General features: G+C 38.6%; 1 protein-coding gene across 3 annotated transcripts in view; it reads right to left on the bottom strand.

Moving 5' to 3' along the window:
• LOC114479192 (contactin-associated protein-like 4) overlaps positions 1–27,188 on the bottom strand; it is a 128,236-nt gene extending 101,048 nt beyond the window's left edge. For all 3 annotated transcript variants that reach the window (XM_028472739.1, XM_028472740.1, XM_028472741.1), the window contains exon 1: positions 27,077–27,188. In XM_028472739.1, the coding sequence (XP_028328540.1) occupies positions 27,077–27,164 (88 nt within the window). In that variant the 5' untranslated portion in view covers positions 27,165–27,188. The remainder of the gene's footprint in view (positions 1–27,076) is intronic.
• Between the last annotated feature and the right edge of the window lie 420 nt (positions 27,189–27,608).

Here is a 27,608-nt window from a genome sequence, read left to right as displayed (position 1 = left end):
ACTGCACGTTGTTTTAATGTGTCACACGCTACTACTCGGTCTTTAACTCACTTCACCAAAGGCCGAATGTGGCTTTTTATGCAATATTCGGCTGAATATATTTGGTTACCGAATATTCGCTGCATCCCTATACCTAATCGTCTTTTTTCAGACATCTATTAAAACTTTAAACTTCTCTACTTTTGTATTTCAAAGACATGCTGCTCTGCGATTTTCACAACAAGTTAGATAGGGCCCATCATATGGCATCCTTGTTGTGCCTGTTCATAAAGCCATGTGTGACTAGAACAGGTATTGTTTTCAGTCAGAAAACAATGTTACATCATTTCACCTGTTATGTGCACTTATTATTCAGGATCTGAGTGATCAATTTTGACCACCTTTCTTAAAATAATGTAATATTTTGATCTATTTGGGTCAATAGTTCTGAGAAAAAAAAAAAAAACATTCATGTCAATGAAATTATCAGATGAAAACCTTTTGACCTACCTACCTCCAATACAAAAAAAGAAAAAGTGATGGCAAGTAAAATATGATGTAGATGTAAATTTGTGATATTTCCGGTTGTGGGGGGCGAAATTATTAGTTAGGCTTAATAATATATTTACTCATATATTTTAATCCTTAAGCCTTGGGTAACTTTCCATTGTGTGATTTTCATGTCTTCAACTTTTCTGGGTCAGACTGCCTTGTCCAAAGCACACGATATCTCCCCAAAACAATAATCGCACAAGGACGCATAGGCACTCTGTGTGCGCACTCACATGCTCACACAGTCACATGTCACACATACACACGCCATACACATTCATTCACACACACAAACACATAAACGCACACCCCTCCGTCTCTATGACAACCGGAACTGGTTGTTTAGACCCAAAGAAGAAACTGTCTTTCTTTTTCACCCTCTGTCCTCACCTCCTCCATCTCCCTCTATCTCTATCTCCTGGGGGGAGGTACTTTTTTACCTAGTTTAGAATAAACTTTTTTTATAAAATCATCAATGCTTCTCCTGGACTCCATCATTCAACCAGAGCAATAAATCATGTCTCCAAATGAGGTCAACCGCAAATTCTACTGTAACACGGTTAAGCCTTTATAATCTCTATTGGTAACTGTATTTATAACTAGTTTTTATTTCCAATATGAGGAGGCTGACTGTATTACACAGTTTAAAGCACCTGGTATTTTTTAGTGAAGTTTGCATATCGTCCTTACTTAAAGGTGCAACAGCTAAAGTGACTTTTTGTCATATTTGCTAAAACTGTAACTATGCAAAGACATCATTACATGAAACTAGTAATCTGCCTATTGCTCCTACTGCAATTGTGTTTGATTGACTGTCTGACAGCTGTCAATTACAGCTCCCGCCCCCTTCCTCCTCAGCAAGCGTTAGCATCAACAGCTGACACGGCAAAGGTGCGTTCACGCTGAACGCGACTGTCGCGACTGCAGTCACTTCAGTCGCCCGTGATGAGTCGCTTGAACATAACAGCAGGGATTGGTCTGACTTACCAAATGAAACTAAATAAAGCAATCACGGCCTCATTAACATAGTGAACAGACTGACTGAAAATATGAATAGATTACATACACAATAACGACTTTGCTTTTCTGATATTTAAGACATTATTCACGTTTAAAATACATGCTAAGCTTGATAAACCCAGCCAACTGATTAAAACTGCTGAATAATTGAACAACAGCCAGTATCTGTTGAAAAGCTGCCTGTGGCTCCGACTTGTTAATTGATTAATTGAAATGCAGAGCAGTGTACTCGGCTAATACCCTGAAGGTGAGGACATGGCAGGAGCGCTCCTCCTCCTCCGGTTTAATTAGCACTGCTTTGACATGTAATTAATAGTACATGGTGAGAGAATCTGACTAGGCTTCAGATTAGCATCCACTGCATAATCATTATTAGCAGTATTATTTCATTAATACTATTAATATTTGAAGAAGCAGCACTAAGGGTAGTTAGTGGTGGTAGTAATAGTTTTAGTATTGTGGCCAATTGCTAATCCCACCTCTGTGTTCACTTTGAAAGTCCATTTTTTATTTGGTTTTAGTCATAATCTTTTTGTAATGTAGTCATCGGGACTTTCTGTTATAGTCTCGTTTCAGTCAGCTAAACAACATTGAGATTTTAGTCGACTAAATCTGTTTAGAATAGTCGAGTAAATGTCACTTAAAAGATGCAGTCGGTTAACAACATGCCCCAACCCTAACCCTACCCCCCAATTGCTAACCCGGTTTTTAATATATAAATATAAAAGCTGTTTTCCCACTGTGATGACGAGGAGTGTGACAATATCTCGAAACGGTAATATTTTTTCGCACGAACAATTATCAATATGCTCGCGCTAAGTATCTATTTAAAAATATATATATTATTTTTGTTATTTTCAAAACCTTTTCTGCTTTTTCACTAACATGTGCAGGTAGGTCTTCACATAAATGTTGTCACTGTTTGTTGAAGGAACCAAAAGTCGTTTGAACATTTAGTGCCTAAACGTGCTTATCCGAAGTTAACTTATCTCAAGCACCTATTTGCCAATGCTAAACTATAACCCTATTCGCATGGGATTAGTTTATACCTAGGGACCACAAGCGATTTGTAATCATTGCGGAGAATGTCTGTGACGTTAATCCCGTGCGAATCAGCCATGTCAGTAATTTGTAAAGTAAAAATTCCCCCACAAATGACCTACTATATTTTGCTGGACTCAGAGGTCCTGTGATAATACTAATGCAATGTGAATAGGTTTGTGATTTGGACAGAATGGGCGGGATCTTATGCGTCATTACACGTTGTTTTGTTTCCGGTGTCACGGTCTGAGTTTATCCATGTACTGAGATAGATTATGAGCAAATATGCGCGTGCAACCCTAACCCTAACCTAATCCAATAAGCTAATAAAACACCTGTCCGTTCACTTTAAAAACAAAAATAAACAAAACTGAATATTGTTTTGTTTTTTTTCTTGCAAATCAATTTTCCGGTAGTGCGCATGCTTACGAGATAATCACAGGCCATGACACCGGGACGCAAGTTTATTTACTTTTGACGAAGAACTAAGGCTGCATTGGATTGTTTAGAAAACCTTTTAGGTTCCGGGCTAGCAGAACCTTATCGGCCCGTAACGTACGGCAACAAAAAGAGAAGGAGCAATCTCAGACGCAAATTGTAGATCGCGTCCTGCTTTGCGCTGTTCTTCTTCTTCTGTTTGTAGTCTTCTATTTAGTACAGCTGGCTAGCGCTATCAGTAACACAGCGCCGAGCTGTGGTCAAAAGCCTGCAAAGTTGTTTTAACATCTACACACACTTGTTTCACGTTTTCAGGTGTCCGTAAATTTCAGCCAAATCTCAGGATTCAGTTATCCCGTGCTAATGCGTCACATAAAAAGCAGACATTGGGGGGTCAGTAAAACTAATCAAATAGTGCTTAAGTCACTTTGATGTGAATGGGGTACATGATGTTGCCTGTTCGATATGTATTTCTGAATGCCAAAAATTAACAACATAGAGATCTTAAAGTTTATGGAGATAACGATATCTTAAGCTATTTACATGACATTTTAGATATCTTTAACTTTCATTCTGTCAGGGTCTGTTTGGTTTTTGTTTGTGTTCACCCTTTATGGTCCTCCATTAATTGTTTCCGTAAGTCTTAGTTTATTTAATTCTGTGTAGGTTCTGGCAGGTTCTGTGTAACATGAACCACACCTGTGCGCCTCATAATTGGCACCCAGGTGTGGCCCTTTCCCAATCAAACCTCCCTCACTATTTAGCAGTGTTTGGACTGTGTTTCCCTCTGCTATCTTGCTCATGTGCTGTGGCGTTTGCCCCCAACTTTCCCCTTGCCTGCTTTGATTTTGATAATTTGATTTTGTTTTAGGAAAATGTGAAGTTAATGAGGTTGCCCACTCGGGGAGTAATTTGTGTCAGAACCGCCACTGCTCCTCTGCATCTTGGTCTTCCAACACAAACCTCAACCTTGACATATTCTGCCTTGTCAAAATACTGTATGAGATGTCTCTAATGAGGCACCGCTTAGACATAAATGGGAAAAGTGATGTAGATTTGCCAAGGCGGTATGACGTTCCAGTTATCTGTAATGTTTGTTTTAACGAGGTGGAACTGAATTGCAGATATCTCGAACAGGATGGGCTTGTTATCCAACTACCAGTATATGGCCCTTACTGTTGGACTTACTTGTATAATACTACTACAGGCTGCTAAATTTAGGTGAAGTATGACACTTTGTCATCAAAGTGGGAACGTGTCATCAAATTGGAGCGAGGTGTTTGAGCTCACCCTGCAGTAAGAAAGCAGTAAATCACCCTCTAACGAATGATTGAGGGAATCAATGAAAAAAACACTTCGGGCATGTGTATGAAGCCCTAATAGCACTTTATGATGTTTAAAGCACAAAAAAGTTGATTTAGCTTAGCATGGGCCCTTTAATAATGGCAAAGAATTAGATTTTTTTTTTTTTTTAATGAACAGCCTACAGCTCCCAGTGCTAGCCCGTTCTAGGCATGGCTCTTTTTTTACTGGGATCAAAATACTATTTTAATAGCATTATAACAAGTCAAGTCAACTTTGGGTTGACTTGTTAGGTTTAATGACTCAGAAAGATCAGGAGAAACTGGTCCATGCTTTTATCTCCAGCAGACTGGACTATTGTAATGGTCAGGAATCCCCCAAAAGAGCATCAAACAGCTACAGTTGGTTCAGAACGCTGCAGCTCGGGTCTTAACCAGAACAAAGAGGTCGGAACACATTACTCCACTTGCTCTCAGTCAGCCTCAGAATAGACTTTAAAGTTCTGCTACTGGTGTATAAATCTGTAAATGGGTTTGGTCCAGAATACATCAGTGAGATGTTAGTCAGGTATGGACACAGGTCAGAGAGTGGAACTGTGTGAAGTGGAACAAACTGCCAGTAGAGCTGAAGTCAGCATCCAATGTGAACATTTTTAAATCAAAGTTAAAGGCACTTTTTTTTTTCTCTACTGCTAATGATTGAGAGGGAGATCTTTGGTCATGTTGTTGATGTAATGTGTTTGTTGATGATTTTAAATGTTTATACTGATGATTTTAAATGTTTTGTTGCCTAACGGTGTATTTCCACTTATTTAAACCCCTGTGCGTCACATACGACCCAGTTTGACCCCAAGTGGGCCGAACTAAAGAAATATATTCTGTGAAGGGAAAAAAAAAAGCACAAATCCCAACAAAATCCAGAAATTGGTGAAAATTCCTTGACTTTGCAACTCATTTTTTTGAAATTTCCAATGTAATTTGCCAGAATTCTGTGGGATAATTTGAAGAATTTTCCAGCTTTTTAAAAATAACTGAGATGTAATTTCACTGTAGTGCAGTATTATATTTTATCTACAACGTATATGGTAATTTAGGTTTTGCAGTAATTTGTACTTTGAACAAAATCTTCCTACAGGTCGGAGTAGATGATCTGGTGCACCAAAGTTGACCCGCGGGCCTTGAGTTTGACATGTGTAGTTATGGATCTAGTGCAAATGGAAATAGCTGAAACAATATTATCATTGAGGTATTTGAAGGCAAATTTTTATTTTTGATTACAGCAAAAATAGTTGCTGGGAAAAAAAAATATTATGCATTTGAAGTGGTGTAAGCGTGCCAAAAATACTATGAAAGGAGGCGAGCAACTTGTATAATCACATCAGAGTTATTAATGGAAAAATACATTCCAATATAAATCAATTCTGGGAGCGTTACACACAGCCAAGGAGTCTTTGCTGATCCAAACAGTCTATTACTGCGTATAGATTTAAAGCTCCATTACACTAATCTCCACTGTCTTTGAAAGCCGATCACTATCTCCTACTACTTCCCAGAGAGGGAAGGTGGCAACAAGAACCAAATAAAAACATCAAAACAATGACAAGGCAACATTTAAAACCTCTACATCTTTAAACGACCAAGCCAAATTCACATCAATATTGACTGAGCATATAAACAAGCCGCATATTTTCCTCCGGATTTAGATCAGCCATCGCCGAAACACCAAGCATTCGCTGTGAATCATAATGTGGGAATTATGCTGATTTAAAAGGAGTTCTGCAAGCTACATCAGCTGTGCTAATGGCTCCAGGGGGAAATGTATACCATAAAATGACGACTAATCTGCTGCAGCTGTAAATGCTTTGAATATAATTTTGTGTTATTGGAAAAAAAACGGGAAATATCTACATATTTAAACTTCAGTTTGACTTGGGAATGTATTGAAATATATTTTCCCAAAGGTGTTTAACTCAAGGGAAGACGTGAGTTGGCTAAAGTTGGATGAACAAAATCTTGCCTCAGTTTATAATATTCTATACTTTAATATAGTATTTTATGTGTTCCCCACACATGCTTTGAGGTAAATATAGTAATGTTGTTCTAACTTCACATTACACTTCATGTATGGCATAAATTTATACCTGAATATTTTACATACAGATAGTTTTATTTATTCATTTTTGTATTTCAATGTTGTGTGTATTTTGGTTAATGTTGTTCTATATTCTGTATGCTTTGGTTATTGGGTTAGATTTTGGTTATATTTTATTTTCTGTGTGAATGTTATTTGTACACCTTATCTAATCTGTTTGTTGTATTTTGCAACTGTCATGCATATATAGTATATTTAGATAGTACATGTGATGTAGACCCCAGAAAGAATAGCTAATGCTTTTGCAGTATAGCTTATGGGGATTTAAATACAACAAACAAACAAATCAACCACAAAAGAAACTGTACATCATTGATAATATATTTGTGAGCTAAATAATTGTCAAAAAAACCCACAGCTAATGAATAGCCACCTAGCAGCTAATTACTCAATTACCAGTGGATGCAATGGCATCACAAATGTGGAAAAATTGAATACGACAGGAAGAGAATATGGTTTTACAGACATCACTAATAGTATGAATTGCCAGTTTATTATGCAATAATTTTTTTAAGATCATATTGTACAGCTTTAAAATGAATAAAATAAATAAACTGTGTTAATTTTCAATACTCTGACTATAAAAGTTCATCATTTATCTATTCTCATGACGCAAATGATCAAAAGCATGCTTGCAACCTGGATGGCTCAATCGTTCTGACACAGTGTGTCACCCTATTACACACAAAATGAACTAATACACATACTGCATCTGTAAAGGTTAAGAGAAAGAGCCACCCAAAGCAGAAAACAAGTAAATGTTACACGGCAAAAAAACAAACAAACAAATTCTTTTTTTTTTTGCAGTGAAGCAGTTTTCCTAACCTCAACACTGACTGGCATGTAAATATATTGGTACTGATGCTACACATGGCATCACATTGGAACTCAGAAGAAGTTTAAAATTTAAAAAACTGCTGAAACCTTAATATATTCAGACTTTTAGAGGAATCTTTCCTGTTGCTGTCAGGGACAATCGCCCATTCCTGCAGCAAACACAGACAATCTAAACCTAAACTAAACCTTACCACTACCTTCTTAGTTTTTTTTTTTTTTTCTTTCCCACCCCCACAAGAGGCATTAGATGACAAATTTTGTTTAAAAGATTCCTCAACAGTTAATTACACGCCCACCATATTCAGCCTTTCAGACATTCTGAAGTCCTCAGGGCTAAAACACAAAGGCAACACAGAGTTGAAATCTTTTCCAAAGGATTTAGAGCAGACATGGGCATCTGGTGGCCCCAGGGCCAAATGCGACCCTCGGTTTAATTTTATGCAGTCCACAAAAGAAATCCCCCAAAACCTCCAATTTAAAAAGTTGAAAGGTGTATGAAGCCCAACACAACACACAAAATTACTCCAAAAACACATAAAACAACAGTAAAATGCACAAAATGTCAACAAAAGTACACAAAGTAATGACAAAAAATTCACAAAATGGTTCTTAAATACACAAAATGACAGCAAAAACACACAAAATGGCTACAAAATCACATAAAAATACACAAAACATGACTTAAAGATGAACAAAATGCCAACAGAATCACTAAAAATGACAGAAAAATACACAAAACAACAAAACTACCAAAAACAACTCCAAAAAAGCACAAATTAACAACAGAAAAGAGCAAAAAAAAACACAAATTGACAACACAAACACACGAAATCCTAACAAAAACACACATAATGACTTACAAAATACACAAAATGAAAACTAAAATCCCCAAAATGACAGAATAATACCCAAAATGACTCAAAAACCACAAAAAGGTGAATACTTGAAATGACAAACATACACAAAATTGCTTAAACACATATATACATAAATGAAAGGGAAAAAATATACAAAATTAACACAAAAACCCTTAAAAGCTTGACTCCTCCATTCTTTTAAATACTGACATAAATGTTGATAATGTGGCCCCCCTGACAAACTTAATTTACTGAATTCCTGTCAAACACAGGATACAGAGTAATCTTCCATAACTCAATCCAAAGTGATCATACTTTTTTTAGATCAGAAGCCCTCTGACCAAACACACAGAGAGAGATAACACACAAACTCATAACAAACCCAACACTATCCACACTCTAGTTGCTCCACTGCTGAGAAATGATGGTTTTCTCTTAATAGCAACTCTCTCCACCAGCATCACACACATTTGTTCTCAACCTCTCCTAAATTTAATCTTTTGCCAGAGGTTATCTTTAGCGTTGATAACGCGCTTTGCAGAAATCCAATTTCTTCGCTGGTGTTTGGTGCACTTTGGTGAAATTTATCACACGGCTGTGGTTATGACTGGTCAAGGCTTTATGACCTTGTGCAACAATGACCTTTCTCCTGTAGACATGCAATAAGCACGCACTCGGTAACTAGTTTTGTTCAAAGAAGAGGTTTGTAACCCTCGATATAACCTGGACTGTACGGTGCAAAATAAACTCACATATATGACGTGGTGAGATGAAATAGAGTTTTCAGTTTTATTGTGCTTTGATGAACTTTGGGAACAGGGATTCTCAACACTAGGTATGAGCACACGAGAAGGACGTTCAAAGAATAAACTCAATATCTGATTAAAAAGTGACGTAAAATTGGTCCATATGTACTGTTGCATGAAAACAAAGGTCACTTACTCATATATATATATATATATATATATATATATATATATAGTTCCATACCCATGAGAACTAAGGATGTACTGTTTCATCTGCGCCAAATTTCCCTTATTTTGGGGGATCGGTCAATCCTTGTATATGAAACCAATCTTTTCCGCCAATCGTTTCTTCAAAGAAAAGTGCAAAGGATCGCAATTTGTATGATGCGTAAATAAGTCATGGTGGGGCTGCAAACAAAGCACTACAGGTATGAACCCAGCTGCGTTTAGTTGTTATGCTGCAAAGAAGTGGAACAAACTGTTAAAGGCACTCTTTTTCTCTACTGCGTATGATTGACAGGGAGATTTTTGGTCATGTGGTTGATGTACTGTGTTTGTTGATGATTTTATTGATTATTTTTTTGCCGACTGAAATGTTTTCTGTGGCACTTTTTGATCATGTACAGCACATTGAGTTGTCTTGTGTATAATATGCGCTATACAAATAAATGTGCCTTGCCTTACCTTGCCTCAGCCTCATTCACCACCTGACCACACTGCTGAGTATGCAGCATTTGAAGCTAGCAATCAAGCTAATGCTAAAGCTAAAGCAAGGAGCCAGTGGTCCGCTGTTAGCTCCTATCAGCACTGAAAAGAACAACGCTATGGAGAGTTCATGACATTGGACATCAAGAAAAAGCTTTCACTAATGTACACGTAAACAACTAAGCTGTACCGTGGTCATTCTTTTCGCTACCCGTTGACTTTTGAAAATGAACATGATGCACTTCATCATTTTTGTAGAATGTTTCACTTTTAGGAGCTTTTGTCCTGTAAGCTGTTGCAAGTTACCCTGACACTACTTCATTACTACTTCATTACAAGGAAAAAAGTGTGTGATCGATGGATTGTGTTCTTCCTCAGAGCTGTCAACACTGTCCCCACCGCTTCCTTGTGTGACGCGTTAAAAACAGCTGATCGGGCCGGGATCGTGTCGATTTTCCAGAGGGGGCATACATGCTCTAGTGCGCCTAGAGGAAGAGGTGTTGGTTTGTTTTCAGTGTTGCGCCGGCACAGTTCTTGGTCGGTTAGTCCTCATCAGTCTTTTGGTTTAACCTGTGCTGTGTGGAGGATTGTGTGTCTGCATCCACGGTTTGAGAAAGTCACAAGAGTGACGTCAGAGAGACTGCTGCCGGCTTCCGAGCCTCCATAACCCTCCACGAAATGTGTGTGGGCTCATTGTCTTTGGTGTTAGACGCTTCATCACCCATTAGCATTAAAAGACTTAAAATGACTGTTTTTGTTTTTTTTCCACAAATGCTGCCATATGCTCCTTTAGGTGACTAATCCTCGAGTATACAGTACATGCTCTTTTGGTAGAGCTTACAATAACATTTCACTACAGGAAGCCTTTAATGCTCCATTACGGCAGCAACACTAATGATGGACAGTTCTGGAATTGTAGAAATGGTATGAAAAACATTGCATTGCCTTTGTTATAAACTAACAATGTGCATTCAATGGCCACGGTATCATGATGTTTTTGAATTCGGAATCAGTTATTCTGAATTAAATAATTCTGAATTAAAGTGTTCTGCTTCGTGTTTACATGGAAATAGTAATTCCCGAACTGAGGTTTACATGAAAAACCGGTTTAATCAGCTTCAGTTTATTCCGCTTTAGGTCTGGGGGGTTGGGAAGGCTCTGACGTGTCACATCTATCTAAAAAAAAAAACAACACACCTTTTACTGTCGCTGTAACACAGACGACCACATGAGCACTGTTTTTACCTTTATTTTGACTGTAGTTTTGAAGCAGCAGCTTGACAATAACACACTTTGGTTCACGGAGTGGAAGAGAGACATGAACTAATCACCGGTAAATCACGATCAGTAAAACTCCAAAAAACAATAACCAGAAATAAATATTTGCTCCCTGGTAAAGTTAGTAGCTCTAACAATCATTACGGTGATAAACTTGGTGATATTACAGCCTGTGCAGCAGTACGGGGATGCATTTCCTCCGTCTCACCCATCCGGTGAAGCCAGCTCCGTTTGCTGAGCTCCGTGTGTGTAATAAGTCCATGTGTCCGTGTTAATTTCCCCACGTTTATGCCCCCGTCCATCCACTCTTTTCAATAGATCCATGTCTAAGGCTCTTATTATTAATTTTATTGTTATTATTATGTCGGCTCTAGTCCGGACAGCCATGTTGGATTATGTCGTCACCAAACAAGTCATCACCTCAAGTTGCGCATGCTCAAAACAACCTGAATGAACTTAAAGCAGCTTTAAGTGTTGTGAGCTGTTTACACGAAAGAGGAATTATTCCATTCAGAATTAAAAACGGAATAAACCAGCCACCTAATTCAGAATGATCAAAATCAAAATTAAATTAGGATTAGGAATTAAGTGTCTACAAGGCCAGGTTAAAGAGGAATAACTTTAATTCTGCTTTAAAGAGGAACTAAAGCTCCCATGTAAACGTGGCCAATGATGGCTGAGCACAAAAAACACTCCAGTCTAGGAACTGGAAAGAGTGGAAATTACAAAGGTAGTCTCCACAGGGAAAGAAAGCCATAAATGTCTTCTTCTTCACCTTCTTGTTCTTCCCTTGACCCTCATTGACCTGTGGCTTCCTTCAGCTGACTTCACATTTATTGATTCTCTGCTCTAACACACTTGGCTCTCTTTGTTATGGCCACATCTTTCTTCCCGAGTTCCTACTCTTCTTTCCTCCCTGTCATCCTCCTCTTCCTCTGCCTCACAGAGCCGACACATTTCACACTCTGAGGTGGTTGTACCTGGGAAAAACAAAAGCACATCTCACACACCAAAACTACAAAGCCAGTGAGGGATAAAATGGGATTGAGTGGGAGGCGTCACTGCAGTTTTGAGAAAGACTAAGACAACGTGACATCCTGCAGATGCTGACCCCCCCCTGAATTCTATCCTCTCATGCTTTATATAAAATCTCTTTACAGTATGCCTTTCTAACCGCCCCACGCCTGCTTCAGCTCATAGTGCTTAGCTCAGACACTGCTGTTGAATTTCACTTTTACCAGCCCCTGACTCAGTGATCTCTAACACACAGTGACCGACCCTGGCTTCGTCTCGTCAGCAGCCGCAGCAGAATATCTGAGCAGGAGGCGGCAAGATCTGCGGTCACGCAGCAGCGACTTCATAAAAAATACACAGCGGTGGCAGCATTAAGCAGTGATCAGCATTGACTTTTGTAGCAAGGGCACGTTACAGCCTGGACTGTGAAGCACGAGGTTATAGAGATGCACGGAGCCAGTGGATGTATTCTATTAATCTGCCCTGCAAAACTTTGGAATAATGCACAGTTCAACATGGCAGCATGATAAGGCGGTGGCTTGTGGTTTTACAAGGTGAAACACAATATTTTAACCCTTGTGTGGCCCTCGTGTCAAAATCACCCAGTTCTATGTGTAGCTTAGGCTACGTTTACAATGCAGGCAAAAGTGGCCCAGATGGAATTTTTTCAAATCAGATTTGAACCACTTTGATATGTGTTCCTGAATCAGATACAGATCAGATTTTTTTCAATGTGACCTCAGTGTAAACGGCCAAGGCAGATTTGGTATGCATTTGATACGGTGACGTCACTTTATAGTAACAGCTGTAGCAGTGAGTGCGGCGCTGCTACTGCGCGCTATCCTCTGTCCTGCTCACCATGGACCACAGGACAAGCTTAAAGCATCCACCATTGAATCAATCCCTTTTCTGCACAAGAAGATGCATTATCTTTGATATACGTGGATTATGTAAATAGATCCACTGTGGGTCTCTGTTTGTGTTTGACGTTTGCTTGTTACCCTGTGTGCGCTGATCTGATGACATTGACAGCTGTTTGTTAATAAAATTGGTGCTTACCACTAAAACAAACGTAAATATGTCATTGTATGAGGAATATTAGGTTTAGATATAAATACCTAAATGCCTGTCGGGTTGGAGTCGAAGCTTGAAGGTTCAGGTCTGTGTTTATTTGGTTCTCTTTTTATTGCAGAGTGAATGTAGCTTAACGGTGTTGAGTTTTCATCCTAGTTTGATCCCACCTTTTCATGTAAGCTTTACAAAAAAACGCAACTTTGATTGTCCTCGAGTCAAAATGACCTCAAATTTAGTTGAAATCACAGTCAAAGAGTCGGGATCACAGCTGAAAAAGATAACAATGCTTTAGCTCTGTCTAAGATCAAATTCTTCTCCATTATAGTGCACCGCCCGTGATTAGATCTGATCCAAGGGGACTCCTGGTGCAAAGATTGTGACTTTGCGTACTGTCCTACTCATGCTTCTGTAAGTGAATGAGTAATTTCCTGGTTCTATAATGATGTGCTCATTTGGTTGACATATTTACATTTTTAGTTAGTATAATTTATTACCCGGTATACCGTTCTCTGGCAAAAGCAAAGAAAAAATGACTTATTGCTGCTTGTTTTCACTAATGTCTTGTGTTATAGAAAATACTACACTAAAAATTGCTTGCCACTAATAACAATAAAACAAATATATTTGACAAGGTCATGAATAGCGTCCCCTTAGTAAATGCAATCTTCCTGCCATGTATCACATAATTTGAGGTAAATTGCATGTTACTGCCAAAACAAATGGCAAGTGGTGTCAAAAATGTAATTAAGCTGTTTTATTCTAAGAGTTAAATAAAGGTGAGTATTTTTGAGCTGGAGGACCATGCAGGGCTGTTTACAGAAAACGAGGAGCACCAAAGAGTCAATAAGTGGAAGTCGTATGAAAAGGCTATTGAGTTTTGAGTCACTGAGCTCTGTGACTTTCCCTGTGTGACCGACCAATTCGATGTAGGACGAGGTTTTAACTTTGCTCGAGTGCGGGTGAAGGCAATAGCCCAGCTGTCACCGAGGATTTCACCTGAATGCGTAGCAGTGGCTGCAGAGAGATTCACATCATAGAGCAGATACTTTACAGAGATCACAGCTTTGCCCTTTGCAATAACTCTTTATCACCTACCATAGAGTAAGCACGCCTCTATATTTTTACAGGCTGCGGTGCCATTTATGGTGCTTTCTAATTTGCTATACACTATTATCGCTTAACAGAAAACAATTCACTCCGATTGTAACAGAAGGGCACTCAATGAGAAACAAAATGAGCGAAGATTAACAGATGAACAGTGTTGCTTTATTCAACCAATGTGTGGATGGGTTTTTCTTCAGGTATTCCACTTTTATTCCACGGTCCCAAATCATGCTTATTTTTCATGATTGCAGGAAAAAAATGTAATTTACTTTCTGAACATAATTTTTAGGGCAATAGCATTTTTAAAAACTAAATCAAGCCGAAATTGCAATGACACTGAATAAAGCCTCACATGCAAGTTTTGTGAAATTGTCACACATTTAAACACAATTTGTCTTCGTAAACTAATCTGACGCCATCCGACGGACTTCACCTTCTGTAATTGAAATTTGAAATTTGAAATTTATGTCACAGAATAAACCCACACCAACATATTTTTGGACAATACAAATATCACATATTTACACGCAATTTTCCACCATAAAACGGTTGGTCTAATGTCTAGCAAATTTAGCAAATGGATGGATTTTAGCGTGTGCACCTCTGCTGTGTACAAATATGAAATGAATGAGATGAGTTAACTCCATTCCCATATTTTAAGCATGTTTGAGACAATTTTTGGGTAATATTAGGCTAAGATGTTCATGGTTTTTGAGTATGATTGATCCATTTTTAATGGGATCCACGCTGGCAAACCAACGGTTCCCACATAAAATCAACCAATCCAAGATGGCCTGTGTCAAATTATAGGTTTTCAGGGTCAAGGAATTCAATAATATATCTTAAAATGTGCTCAGGGCAAGATCCAAGATGGCCGCCATCCATATTGTGAATTTCAATCTTCATAACTTTGGTTCTGTTAGACATAGAAGCATGATCTTTGAGGCAAAATGTAGGTTTTTGGGGACAAGGATTGCCACCAAAAAGCTTTACACATGGAAAGAGTGAAATTGCGATTTCTAGGCAGCCACAACTGTGTATGACAATGATGGCTTTTAAAGGGTGAACGATTTGATTTAAATCCCCATCATGACGTGAATAAATATATCTATTTTCATTCATGTCTCAGGATGGTTATACCCATTGTGATCCTGGTGCATGCATGCATAAGCAATCCTTTTGTTTGCCAGTGTGGGTCCCATTCAAAATGGTTTCGGCATACTCAAATACGCGCAATTTTATGCTTTCTTCAAGAAGTGAACATCTTTTGGACATATCTGCCAGGCAACATCTGATGAGGGAAAACTAATGAAATGGAAACAAAACAAAAGTGTGACATGGAAATAGTTCAAACAGAACTGGGTACATTTTGAAATGGTAAATTGGAGGCTTTACATAAGGTTATTTTAGTCTCTACAGTGAATGTGTGTGAACCAACTGTATGTCTGTTTCTGTATGTTACTGTACCTCTGCACTGGAATCAGTGCTTTTCCATGGTTTTCAACGAGAAGGAAGAACAGAATCCTACAATGGACGATTGAGTGTAGAAGGCGGTTGGTTTTATTTTGAAATGACACTCACGCATCGTTAACACCAAAGGTAGTGTAACTATACTCTGGAATGAACATCATCAAAAGAATCAGCAGTTATGGCTGCTTAATATGCAAAAAAAGTAATATCAATAAAAGTGAAAAATTAAAAGTAATAAAACTCAAATAGTTTTATTGATTCATCAATAGATAAAAAAATGTGCTGACACCCAAAACAGGAGTTTTAGTGGCACAAAGCAAACTCAGTACTTTTCTTTAAATTAGTAATGAACGCCATTTGATTTAATGATAACTGGAAAAATATGTTTACAAAATGAGAAGTTAGTCTATTTTTAAAGCACTTGATCTCACATGGCACACACACACACATACACACCTCATGTAAGAGTACAGCGCTATCTGTCGTTATGATAGCATTAAAGCTATACAGTGTTCCTGAGACGATCTCTGATTAGACGCTGATTACAGCACACACTCCAGTGGCTTTGACAGCTCAGAGAACAGATAAACTCCACTGGAAAGACTGATGAGGATGAGACAGAGAAGAGATGGACAGTCTATGAAAAAAGCCTGATGATGATGATGACCGGGAAAGCGAGTGCAACCATCAATCCCCAGTTTGGAAAATGAGTTATATGATTAATGACTGACGCTCCCTAAGCTAGTTAATTTCTGCCAAAGCAGAGCCTGTCAAAGAAGAGAGCTTCATATGAATAAATGATGGGTCACCTATTGATTGTAACCTGTACCCTGTTTGCACTCTTCTTTAGCCCATTCCAGGATCATCCAATTAGGATTGGAGAAGCTCGCCACCCACTGTAATGGTTCATCTTAGGTTTTTATTCACAGTTTTAGCAAATGATGTGATGTGTAACTTCAAAAATTAACAGTTAAGACAAATATCGGCAATCAAAAAGGACATGGCTTGGTCCTTAAATACATTTATTTTGAATTTATTGGACTTTATTTGTATTTAGGAACGGAATTAAGGAGTCAAAAGGAGTATAGGTGCCTTAGGAAAGTTATAGGTGCCTACCCCTCCTTCAAAAATAGCATTTTAAACTTCACATTTGGTTTGTCATTATGTAAGAATGCTATACAAACATAAAGTGCATAGACATAAATATTTTTTATCATTTATGTTCATTTGTAACAAAAGTAATGGAAAAAAACCCTGAATATTTTCTTGTTTATATATATGGCTGAATTTACACTGTCATTATCTGTCATTAGACTGTCATTAAGTGTTGTTTTACACCTTTGGAGCTATCTTGGCATTTTTGGGGTTAGGTAGGGATAGGGTTTAGCTTAATGAAGGGTTAGTGTTAGGCCTGGGCAATATACTGAGATTCAAAATATATCGAGTTTTATATTTTATATTTTATATAGAAAATTACAATATCGCCTATATCAATGTATTTTTATGTATTTAGCTTATTATGTATCAAAATTACTAGTTTTTTCATCCAAAAACCAAAACTATGGAATTGGTCAGCTGGTCACTTAATGGTATTGATCAAATGTTCTCAAAGAGAAGACCGGGCCGAGGTGAGCCTGCGTGTAATGATGGATAGTTTGCAGCCAGATACACAATGGATTCCTGGGACAGGTGGAAGGTCATGTGCTTGGCTTTATTCTTTGTTAAGGACGTCTAGGATATCATGATGGCACTGATGCTGCTAATTGGAGCTGGCGGCTATCTGATCCATTGTATAGTCCGTATTACGTTGGCAGCTGTTTTGGGAAGGCTGCCAGTTGGCCTGTCACAAAAACAAATTTTGCTGGACGATAAATTGTCCCAGAAATGATTGCGACAAACGATAATATTGCTGTTTTGATACCATTTTTTAACTAATATAATTATAATGGTATAATAATGCAAGTACACCCTTTTAAAGATAAACACACTTGTTTCTTAAGGATATTCAAAATTGGAATTGTATTATGAAAAAAGACATTGTAAATATCCAAAGTGAATAATCAAAACAACCAAAAACAATAAATAAAATGCACCGTCAGTCTCTGTTAAGAAACAATGCACTTGAACAAAAACCACACACAACTGAAACAATATATAAAGTCTATGGGTACGTTAAACGTATCCGTAGACTGCCAGTTTACGGATACTCATTGGCCAGTTTAGGTCATGTGATAGTTGCACCACGTGACCTAAAGTTCAGTAATTTGTATTTTAGCTCATATTTATTTTTAGCTACCCTGCTAACCCTTTTATTTTAGCCCTAACCCTAACTTTCACTGTAACTCTATCGCTAACCCTAACCTAACCGTAACTCTAACTCTAATTCTATCCCTAACCCTAAAATGTTTATTTTTGTCAGATGTATTTTTAAAGGTGGAATTTGTTGTGTTAAATAAGTTAAAATGAAAAAAATAATTTGTCAAATGTAGGATTTTAACCGACATTAGCGAAACCCACGTTAGCGGTAAGCGCGGTGCCACTCGACCAATCCTATTACATTGCATTACACACTTTTTATTTTGTTTGCTTCATAAACGCCCCGGTGATGGTGGACTGTCGGCCCCTCTGCCTCTTTGGTAGACGTTTTTTTACCAGCAGGGAAAACTCTGTAATGTGTGGTTGTTTGAGGTGAAGGGGCAAGTTTGTCATGTTGCCGATTTTAGCATCAACTGTTTTGAAACAAATGCGACATTTATGTTCTGTGGTTCATCATCGCCGCAGTCATTTGGCTTAAATCCAAAGTGTTCCCACACCTCAGCTGTTGCTTTTGGCTTTGAAACCAATTCCATTGTTGTTTATTCCTCCAAATCACTCCCTCTACTCCTCACGTGCCTCTCATGCTGCACTCTGTGGTGCTCCAGGTGCCCCGCCTCCCCACACAGAGACAGAGTGACTGGCAGGAGGGTTCACTCCTCATTACGCTAAGGAACCGAGAGGAGTCAGTCAAGACAGATGCAGTGAAGTTAACTCATTATCCAGTGTCTTTGGTAAATGGATAATTATCGAGCCCGGAAAACTTATCGAGCACATTTTTAATTATCGTGCAATTAAGTAACTTATTGATTATCGTGACAGGCCTCGCTGCCATTCATCTTTGAAGGTTTGGGCAGGGCACTGAACACTCACAATATCATGATGAATGAACTCAAAAGTAAGCAAGAGGCTACTTTGGAGCGTTTGCATGGAATCAAATCGATCTTGGAAAGGATGGAGAGGATGTCTCGGCCAATTGATCCCACACTATTGGATTTACTGTGACCAGGACTTTCAAGGCTACTGAAAAGAGTGCTAGCCTGTCACGAAAACAAATCATTATCACCAATTGGCCCTCGCCAACACGCCAGCTCAAGGATGTGTCCAATCTCACCAGGGATGTTTACAGCTCTGACGCTCCGTCATCCTCCTCCTCCCCCCCTTCTATTCCCAATTACCAGCTGAACTCTCATCTTCTGAACCATAACATCTGACTGTATCAGAGGAGAGCAAAGTGGATAGTGTCTACGCCTTCTCTGGTCCTCCACCCGTCCCCCCTCCCCTCCGTGCACATGGAAGGTTCTGGAGGAGCGCCCACTGGCTGCTTGCACACACCCCCTAGCGGCTGGATATCCTCTCCATCTCTCCGCCCAGCCCTCGCCCCCAATACCCCTCTCCAGATCCATCACCCACCCCAACCTGCCCGTGCTATGGTTTTCGTGACTGTGTGTTTTCCTGACTGTGCTTTTGTAGCCGAGAGGTTATTCCCTGGTTTTGTACTTTGCTCTCCTTTTAGGAAATTCATTTCAAAATCTGCTTTTTCCCCCTCACCTCTCCTTATGTTGTTTTTCCCATTTTTCATCTAAATACGGGGCGCCTCCAATGCCCATGGCGACCCACAGTTCTCCCGTTCTTGTCTCCCATGTTATTTTTGACTGTTTTTCCATGTTTTCTTAAGACGGGATGATACTAAAATGTTTGTACAGCACATTGTGTTTATAGAGCACTTTTCACAGGTAAGAACCAAAGTTTACTTACTTACTTACTTCCAAAACAAGCCATACTATAGGATTCACTCACACGTGCTGTCCCTTATAGGAGCAAAAGACTAAAGTGGCACATATTAAGATAATTCTTCACCTTGTCCAGGTTGTACCCAATTGAGAAGTAAAGATAATCATCAGCAGATCCCTGTGACCTTGAATAGGAATAAATAGCTCAGAAGACGAATGAATGAACGCTTCAAACTACTTTTTTTTTTTAAGGATTAAAGACTTTTTGGTTTTACACGAGATTTAGGAGGTGGTAAATTTAGGAACCAAACAGATGAAGGTCTCAGGATGTGGTTTAGTTGTGCCAATCCTGTCTAATACACAGCTTTAAGGGAGACCTTGCCCCAAGTAAAGCCAGACTGAAACAAATGATGTGCAGACAGAGGTCGTGGATGACTGTTAAGAGAATGATGAATCATGGTTGGATGCTGTGAAGTTGTAATACTGTGAAGGGCGACTTATTGGAGGAAGCTCGTCGTGGGTTGGCGATCTAGACAACAAGTCCTTCAGTGCAGCAAATTATTTACTACTGCATTTAATGTCTTTGAAATTAAAACTCCGGTTTTAATAGTAGTCTATAAATATTAATGTCATTACTCATCTCTCTTTTTTTTTTTTTCTTCATTTGTCAGGCTCGTCACACAGCAGCCCTGGCTGCTTATTTCAAATTTAACAAGCAGTTTTTTATATTATAATAACAAAAGCAAGTCAAAATACACACAGAATGTATTTTCACTCCAATCAAAATATTAGTTTTTAAATGACTGTGTCGTCTTAGTCGTATTTGAATAAATCTCATCATCAGTAGTTCTTAATGAGTGGGTTGTTTTAAGCCATTCTAGGCATTTCCCTGACAATTAGAGGAAAATAAAAAAAATATCACTTTATTTTTGAAGTGTTAATAGAATAGTGGCATTCACACAATAGGAGGTAATAATTTAGTAGCAAATGTCTATCAAAAGCACAACATTTTCATTATTTACTAACTGAGGGGTGATGATCAGACAAAAACATATTGTTGAAGAATGTTTCTCATTTTTAGCTTCATCTTAATTTTAGCTTTTTTTTTTTAACTATTGTTTTTTTTTGTGTGTTGGTAAATATAGAGTCAGTGGAGTAAATACTTTTGACCACAATGTGTCTGTATGGAAGGAAAGGCTGAATAATTTGTTTCAATGGTTAATTACAAGTATTTTATCCTTTGAATATATTTTAGATGAAATGTTAGTCTCCAATTTTCCGTCATCGCTAAAAATGAACGTAATTACTATTATGAAACTATATTATGAAAATGTGAATATAGCTTATTATTGTTGTCGTTAGTTTTTTTAAACAAAATCCAAGGGAATTTAAAATATGACATGGAATATACCTTTAGAATATTATGCATTTCCATAAGATTTTTCCCTGAAAACTGGTGGGCAAAGAGATTGAAATGTTAATTATTGTGCAAAACCTCACAACAAAATCGTCTGATAATGATGGACTTCACCTCCTGAAATAGAAATAGGTATATGACGCAGACTAAACCCTCACCTACGTGTTTTGTGACAATATCACACAATTCCATAATGATTTTTTTCGCCAGCAAACAGGTGGCCTTATGTCTAGCAAGTGTGGCAAAAACAGACAGACCTGTTAAATATCGTGCAAAATCTTGCACTACATAATGCTGTGTGTGATTTCAGTGTACTTCTGCAGTACAGCACTTCTGGAAGTTTAATAGACATCTAATTAGGGAAAGCTGATGGAAAAAACAAGATGCAGAACTGACATGGAAATGTGTAAAAATAATGACATGAAAAATTAAATCAGAAGCTCTATAAATTGTATACACACAATAGGTTGTTTTCCCCTATATGATGATCGAGCTGGCATTTACAGTACTTTCTTAGATAAGCTGTTATAGATCATCAAGAGTTTCTGTTGCAAATATCTGTTTTGGTAATTATTGCAAACAATATTTTTGCTATAGGTTTGCATTAAGGCATTCATTATTTGCATATCACGTGCCTTTGTGTCTGTAGGTGGAAGAAAGTTGCACATTAAAGACACATATTAGTTGTGCCACAGGACTTCACGGAAAGCATGAACTGTGGCGTGGTTTACACCATAGATCGGATTGATGTTGTAAATTGTATTATATATGCAGTCAGGTTAGTACACTCTGTTTAAACTGTCCTCTACTTTCAATCAACAACTCAGGAGGCTTTAATGTACTTTACAGCTTCTGCTTTCTGGATATGACCGCACTCAAGGAACCATTTAGACGTGAGATAATTTGTGATTTACAGCCTCAGCCTGAGGAGGCACAGAGCCATCTCGCCTCCACAGAGAAACATTAATGTGAATAGCAGTTGCGGGTCAGACGTGTCACGTTTATTTGTTATGTAGTTAATGTGATGACATAAATTGTACCTTCCATGTGTTTGTACAAAACCAGGGTTAATCTAATCCAAGTAAAGCTGCAGTCACTGAGACATTAGTGAGACAGTCACGGTGCAGTCAAGTGTCTAATATTCAATTCACAGATTATCTCATGCCTGTTATGGCTTTATTGTTAAATTCCATCCAGTGATGAAAACTAACTAAACTGAAGCAGTGAAAGACAATTATGCAGTAGGAGTTGTTTGTTACCGTCAGCGGACTTGAGTAGTTTTGGATCAATAGCACAATAAAAGCCGAATTTCCTGTCAGTAACGGTGCTTTCACAACAAAGTGAAGCAAATGGTGTAATTATGGGGTATTAAATATTCATGCATGAATGTTTTACAGGCTTGGTAAAAGTGAAAGGAATATTGTTTTCTCTTGACTCTGCACGCATGCAGGCGGTTTGCTTTGTTATACCATCTCCTCTATCCTCTAATCTGAGGGCATGCTGACACCATTTTACTGCAAGCCAGTGATTCTCAAACTGTGGGGCATGCGGGGGGCATGACCACTTAGGTTAGTCAACTTGTCCTTAGATGCACTACAGCTGAAAAATAATCACAAATATTCCTCCCGAAGAGCCAAAAACTATAGGCCGTGCAGTGTGTTTTCAGAGACACATGCTTAACCTAACCCTGGGCTTTGGCCTTTAGCACAACATACAGAGGAGTTTCATTGAGAAAGCACAAAACTCCAAATATCCTCTTTGCCAGATATTGGCAGTTGTCTGGGTTAGAGATCCTGATCACGATTATTCACATTTGAAAGGTTTTTCAGAAATTCCAATCCCTATTTTTAACAATACAGTGGGTCAAAATGGGCAGACGCAATTTGAAAATAAATGGCAATGAAATCTGCAATTCGGATCCCATCCAAATGAATCACGGTGGATTTTTTGAGGAACCAAACTGACATAACGGAGTCATATTTCATAAAAAATGGTTAATTACTGACTGAGATATTCATTTTTTGAATTTCCCCAATGATAAGAGATAGGGAACTTTTGATTTTTCAAATTGATCCAGAATCAGTATATTGGTCTGGATCTCCTTTCAAAATTGATGGAATCTTCCATGGCTTAAAGGTTTCATATCATGCTATTTTTCACCCATCTCCATTTGTCCTATAAGAACCCCAAAAACATAGTATTTGAGGTTTATTTTCCCAAAGTCACTTTCTGAGCAACTTTACACAAACAGGCCTACTTATGTATATTCATGAGTGGATGTGTCTATAGACGGGACACTGACTTCCTCCTCCCCGCACGGTGACGTAGGGCCAGAGGACGGCCCGCCCTCCTCCCACCCACTCCGTAGCTGAGCTCATGCTGCTTCATAAACACGAGACTGAGCGTGGGGGCGGGGCGTTCACTGGTACATACATAGACTGTAGAAAATACATACATAGCACCTAGTGAAGGGCGCTGACATGCTCACCTTCGTGGGCGTGTCTGTTTACATGTTAATCATGGCAGAGAGCTTCCTGGAGGCGTGGCTTCTCCAGCTCAGTGCCTAGTCAAATTTGTCATCAAAGTGGGAACGAGTCATCAAATTGGAGCGAGGTGTTTGGGCTCACCCTGCAGTAAGAAAGGAGTAAATCACCCTCTAACTAACAATTGAGGGAATCAATGAAAAAAACAATTTGGGCGTAACAAGGGCCCTTTAAGGTCTATCTTTGGTTAAAATTTTGTCAAAAATCTGCTAAGCACTGTTGTTGTTTTTTGTTGTTGTTGTTGTTGTTGTTGTTGTTGTTGTTGTTGTGGTACATAAATAGACTCAAACTTCCCAAGGCTAGTCTGAATCTTAGCTTTGTTTAGAAAAGACAAGAGGTTTTTACGCTTTCACGAGGGGGAATTTCAGACGTTTCCATATTGAAATGTATCGCAAAAGTGCATTGGAAACACTTTTTCCGCAAATGCACGTCACAGAACGTGACGTACTTGGTCACATGACCACTTCTCTCCAAGAAAACATGGCGCGGTACGTGTAGACAGAAGAGGAGACCCAGACATTTCTTGTACAACTTTTTCATTTCCGATATGATACCGATATTGCAGCCTTGCGTATCGGTCGTGAAGGTTTTAAATAATCAATTGGGTGTTCCTCTAACTATATAATCATTGCTAAGACCATTGCTTAAGGCAAAGAGAAGTGCAGCAGGTATACGTGTCCAGTTTCAATATTTTGTGTGAATTTGGATGTTGTGCAGGAAGCAGTTCAATACAAGATCTCGGGCTCAACCACACCCTTCTAAGAAAAATGCCCAACACCGAGTCTTGAGCAAAATCAAAGAGGAAGAGCCTCAAACTTCATGTGCAGGACTAATTTATCAAATTTATCTTATTTACCGATATTGATCCGATATCAGCATGAATCATAGAATCATACATTCTTTTTTTTTTTTCTCTCTCTCTCTCGTTTTGCCGTGGCCAAAAGTTTTCATAACAGTTTCCCCAAATTCACTCAAAAAAATACAATTCCTAACATACTGTACATAATATACAAATATTTTCAGTGCCATAAAACACAGTGACTGTACAAGACATATAGGAATTAATGTGTTGTAGATTGTGTAATGTATTTATTTCAGGATAAGTTTTCAGTGAAATGGTTCCAAACTTTTCAGACTTTAGGTTGGTTCTTCATCTTGTTCAGCAATATTTTGTCACAATGTAAATTGTGAAGCGACCCAATCCCTTTGGCTCGTCATAAAGGAAACTCAGCCTTGCTGTTATCGACACAACACCATTAAAAACACAGTGACTATATACAGCCCTGCAGGGGGCTGTTTCACCCACTGACTTCATTTCTTAAATCTCATCTAATAAAGCTCAGCGCTTTCTCCTAAGGCTAACAAATAACGGGTGGACCATCTGTGGCTGTTAAAATATGCATTTCTACTTAGGTGTCACTTAGTGCTTCTATACTTTTATGAACAGTGGACGGTCATCAGTGAGGTTGAGACGTGGGGCTCACACAGTCGGGTTCTCTTCACCTCTGCAGAGTTAAATTATTATGCTGCTGTGGTTTATGGAGCGTGCATGATGGGTGCGCTGCTGGATCCGTCTGTGAGCGATGAAGAACACAGATAGGCAGAAAGAGTGGAGCTAACAACAAATGCTGGGCTAATAGAAATACTGATTCCTGTCGTGAACATATGATCGTCTCAAGGCACTTTACACTGTAGATCACATTCACACACACTCATCTGTACATCAGGAGTAAAGGGGTCTTGTTCAAGGACACTTCGGCCCATGCACAGACCTGGGATTGAACCGCCAACTTTCACATCAAAAGACAATGCCAAATATGAGCATTTAGTCCAGACATTAACCACACATTCAAGGTATTGCACTGTGTGAACACCAATGCAAATGTCTAATAAATGGGTGAATAATTATTTTTTTCAATCATTTATGCTTTTTTTTTTTGTTGCTCTAACTTGTTCTGTTGCTCATTTCTTCCTAATGATTTACAGTATTGGTTACATATATTGTTGGATGAGACTACTACAGTGACAGAAAGATTTTTGCTGCCGATATTGTCCAATACAAAATATTCTATTAGGTTACTTTTAAAGTGGATGTATTCTACAAATATTATCTGTGCAAAATAAGAAATCTTATTAAACTTTAGCGATGGGAAAAGTGCCATATTTGTTTTTGACATGTCTCAAACAACAGTACATATCTGTTTATCGCTGTTTATTTATTTGCAAATCAAATTTTTGTCTTTATTATTATCATTATTATACTTCTTTTTCTTATTTGAATGCAACATAAATTCTGTTTCTAGGGTTCGATACCCTTATGAAGAAGCTTGAGACGTGAAAAAAACTTTTATTTGCACAAACACACTTATATCCCTCTTTAATGAATGCAATCCCTGTAATTATGCATTACACTGAAACAACCTATACCAAGCTGATAATATCAGTGGGACTATAATATTGCCCATCTCTACTAGATATATCCAATATTATAAGATTTAGAAGGTTGAAGAGCAACAGGAGGGAGGACAGATCTGATGGGGGTCATGAAACACTGAGCAAAACCTGCAGAAGGAAGAGGGAATCATGTAGAAGTTTAAAAAAAAATGTATTCAGTGACTGCAGGAGGTCAGAGATTCAGTTAACAAAGGCACAAAAAAAAAGATGTTGACATGAAAGCCCATAAGCTTACAGCAAACAGTGGGGTGGCAAGAAAAGAGGCAGAGAGAAGAGAATCAGTCCGGAGAGGATATATAGTCAGATCTGATCAGATTAGAAGCAGCTGGAGGGAGAGAGAGAGAGAGGAGAGAAACCAAAGGAGGAAGAGGACACATACACATACAGTAGAACCTACATAACCCATGCATCCATCCAGCTGCTGGAAAAGAAGCCATTTGTCTTGCTTTCACTTCCTAGAGTCTCACAGGTGAATGTCCTCATTAGACAGCACCGGGAGGATACTGGATGGATGAAGATGAAGATGATGCTGAAGGAAAGTTTTTCATATCAACTTTTAATGCCATCATGATCTCCTTCCCTACTACATACTACTACTGCCTCCTAACCTTTACATTCTCTGATTGAACCAGATCACAACCCAGCGCGTGAATTATTCTGAAAGCTGATGACTTTTCACGTTTAACGGGGTGTTGTTGCAGTTTTAAGAAGCTTCAAACTTGAGTTTCCTCTGATGTAAATGTTTAGGATGCAGAGTTTAGGAAATTACTGATAAAATTCTAATTCGGCGCTGCGCATCGCTGGCGCGTAAAATCACACTTTCAGATTTTATTATATATATTTATTATATATATTTATAGTAAGCAGCGCAAAATTAGACAAATGAATGCAATCCGCGCAATAACAAAAATGTGTACACATCAAACACAACTCAATTATTTTCCGACAGAAGCATATGGTGAAAGTATTTAAAAAGACTATTCAGCAGCCCGGACTCTCTGCGTCTCCTGAGGGAAAAGCGTAAAAGCGCACAGCCCGGTCTGCTCACCTTGTTCCCCGCGTGTCCAGGACGAACAGGTGAGAACGAGGAGGATCTGAGCGATATTCACAGCGAGGGCTTTAGTCCACAGATCCATGGTGGTAAGGACAGGAGGCTGATGGAGGAGAGACAGACGAGCTCTCCGCTCCAGCTTCAGGAGAGGTCTCCTTAAAACACAGAGAGAGGGAGAGGGGGGGGGGGAGAGAGAGAGAAGAAAGAGAGAGAGAGATAGAGAGAGAGAGAGAGAGAGAGAGAGAGAGAGAGAGAGAGAGAGACAGAGAAAAAGAGAGAGAGACAGAGAGAGAGAGAAGAAAGAGAGAGGGAGAGAGAGAGAGAGAATAATAATTTCAGGAACTACAATTTAAATAATTTTGCTTCTAAAAATGATTTTTTTTTTTTTTTTCTCGTCTTGTATTCGGAATTAAAAAAAAAAAAAAAAAAGTGTTATCAATCTTTTTTTTTCCTTACAAACACTTACCTGGCCAATAGGGGGCAGAACTATGTCCGTCATCTACTGCACACGTCTCAAACTCAAGGCCCG

Source organism: Gouania willdenowi, chromosome 17 (genome assembly GCF_900634775.1).
Source record: "Gouania willdenowi chromosome 17, fGouWil2.1, whole genome shotgun sequence".
Taxonomy (NCBI): Eukaryota; Metazoa; Chordata; class Actinopteri; order Blenniiformes; family Gobiesocidae; genus Gouania; species Gouania willdenowi.
Note: the sequence above shows the minus strand (reverse complement) of the source record. Positions and strands in the feature narration are given on the sequence as shown.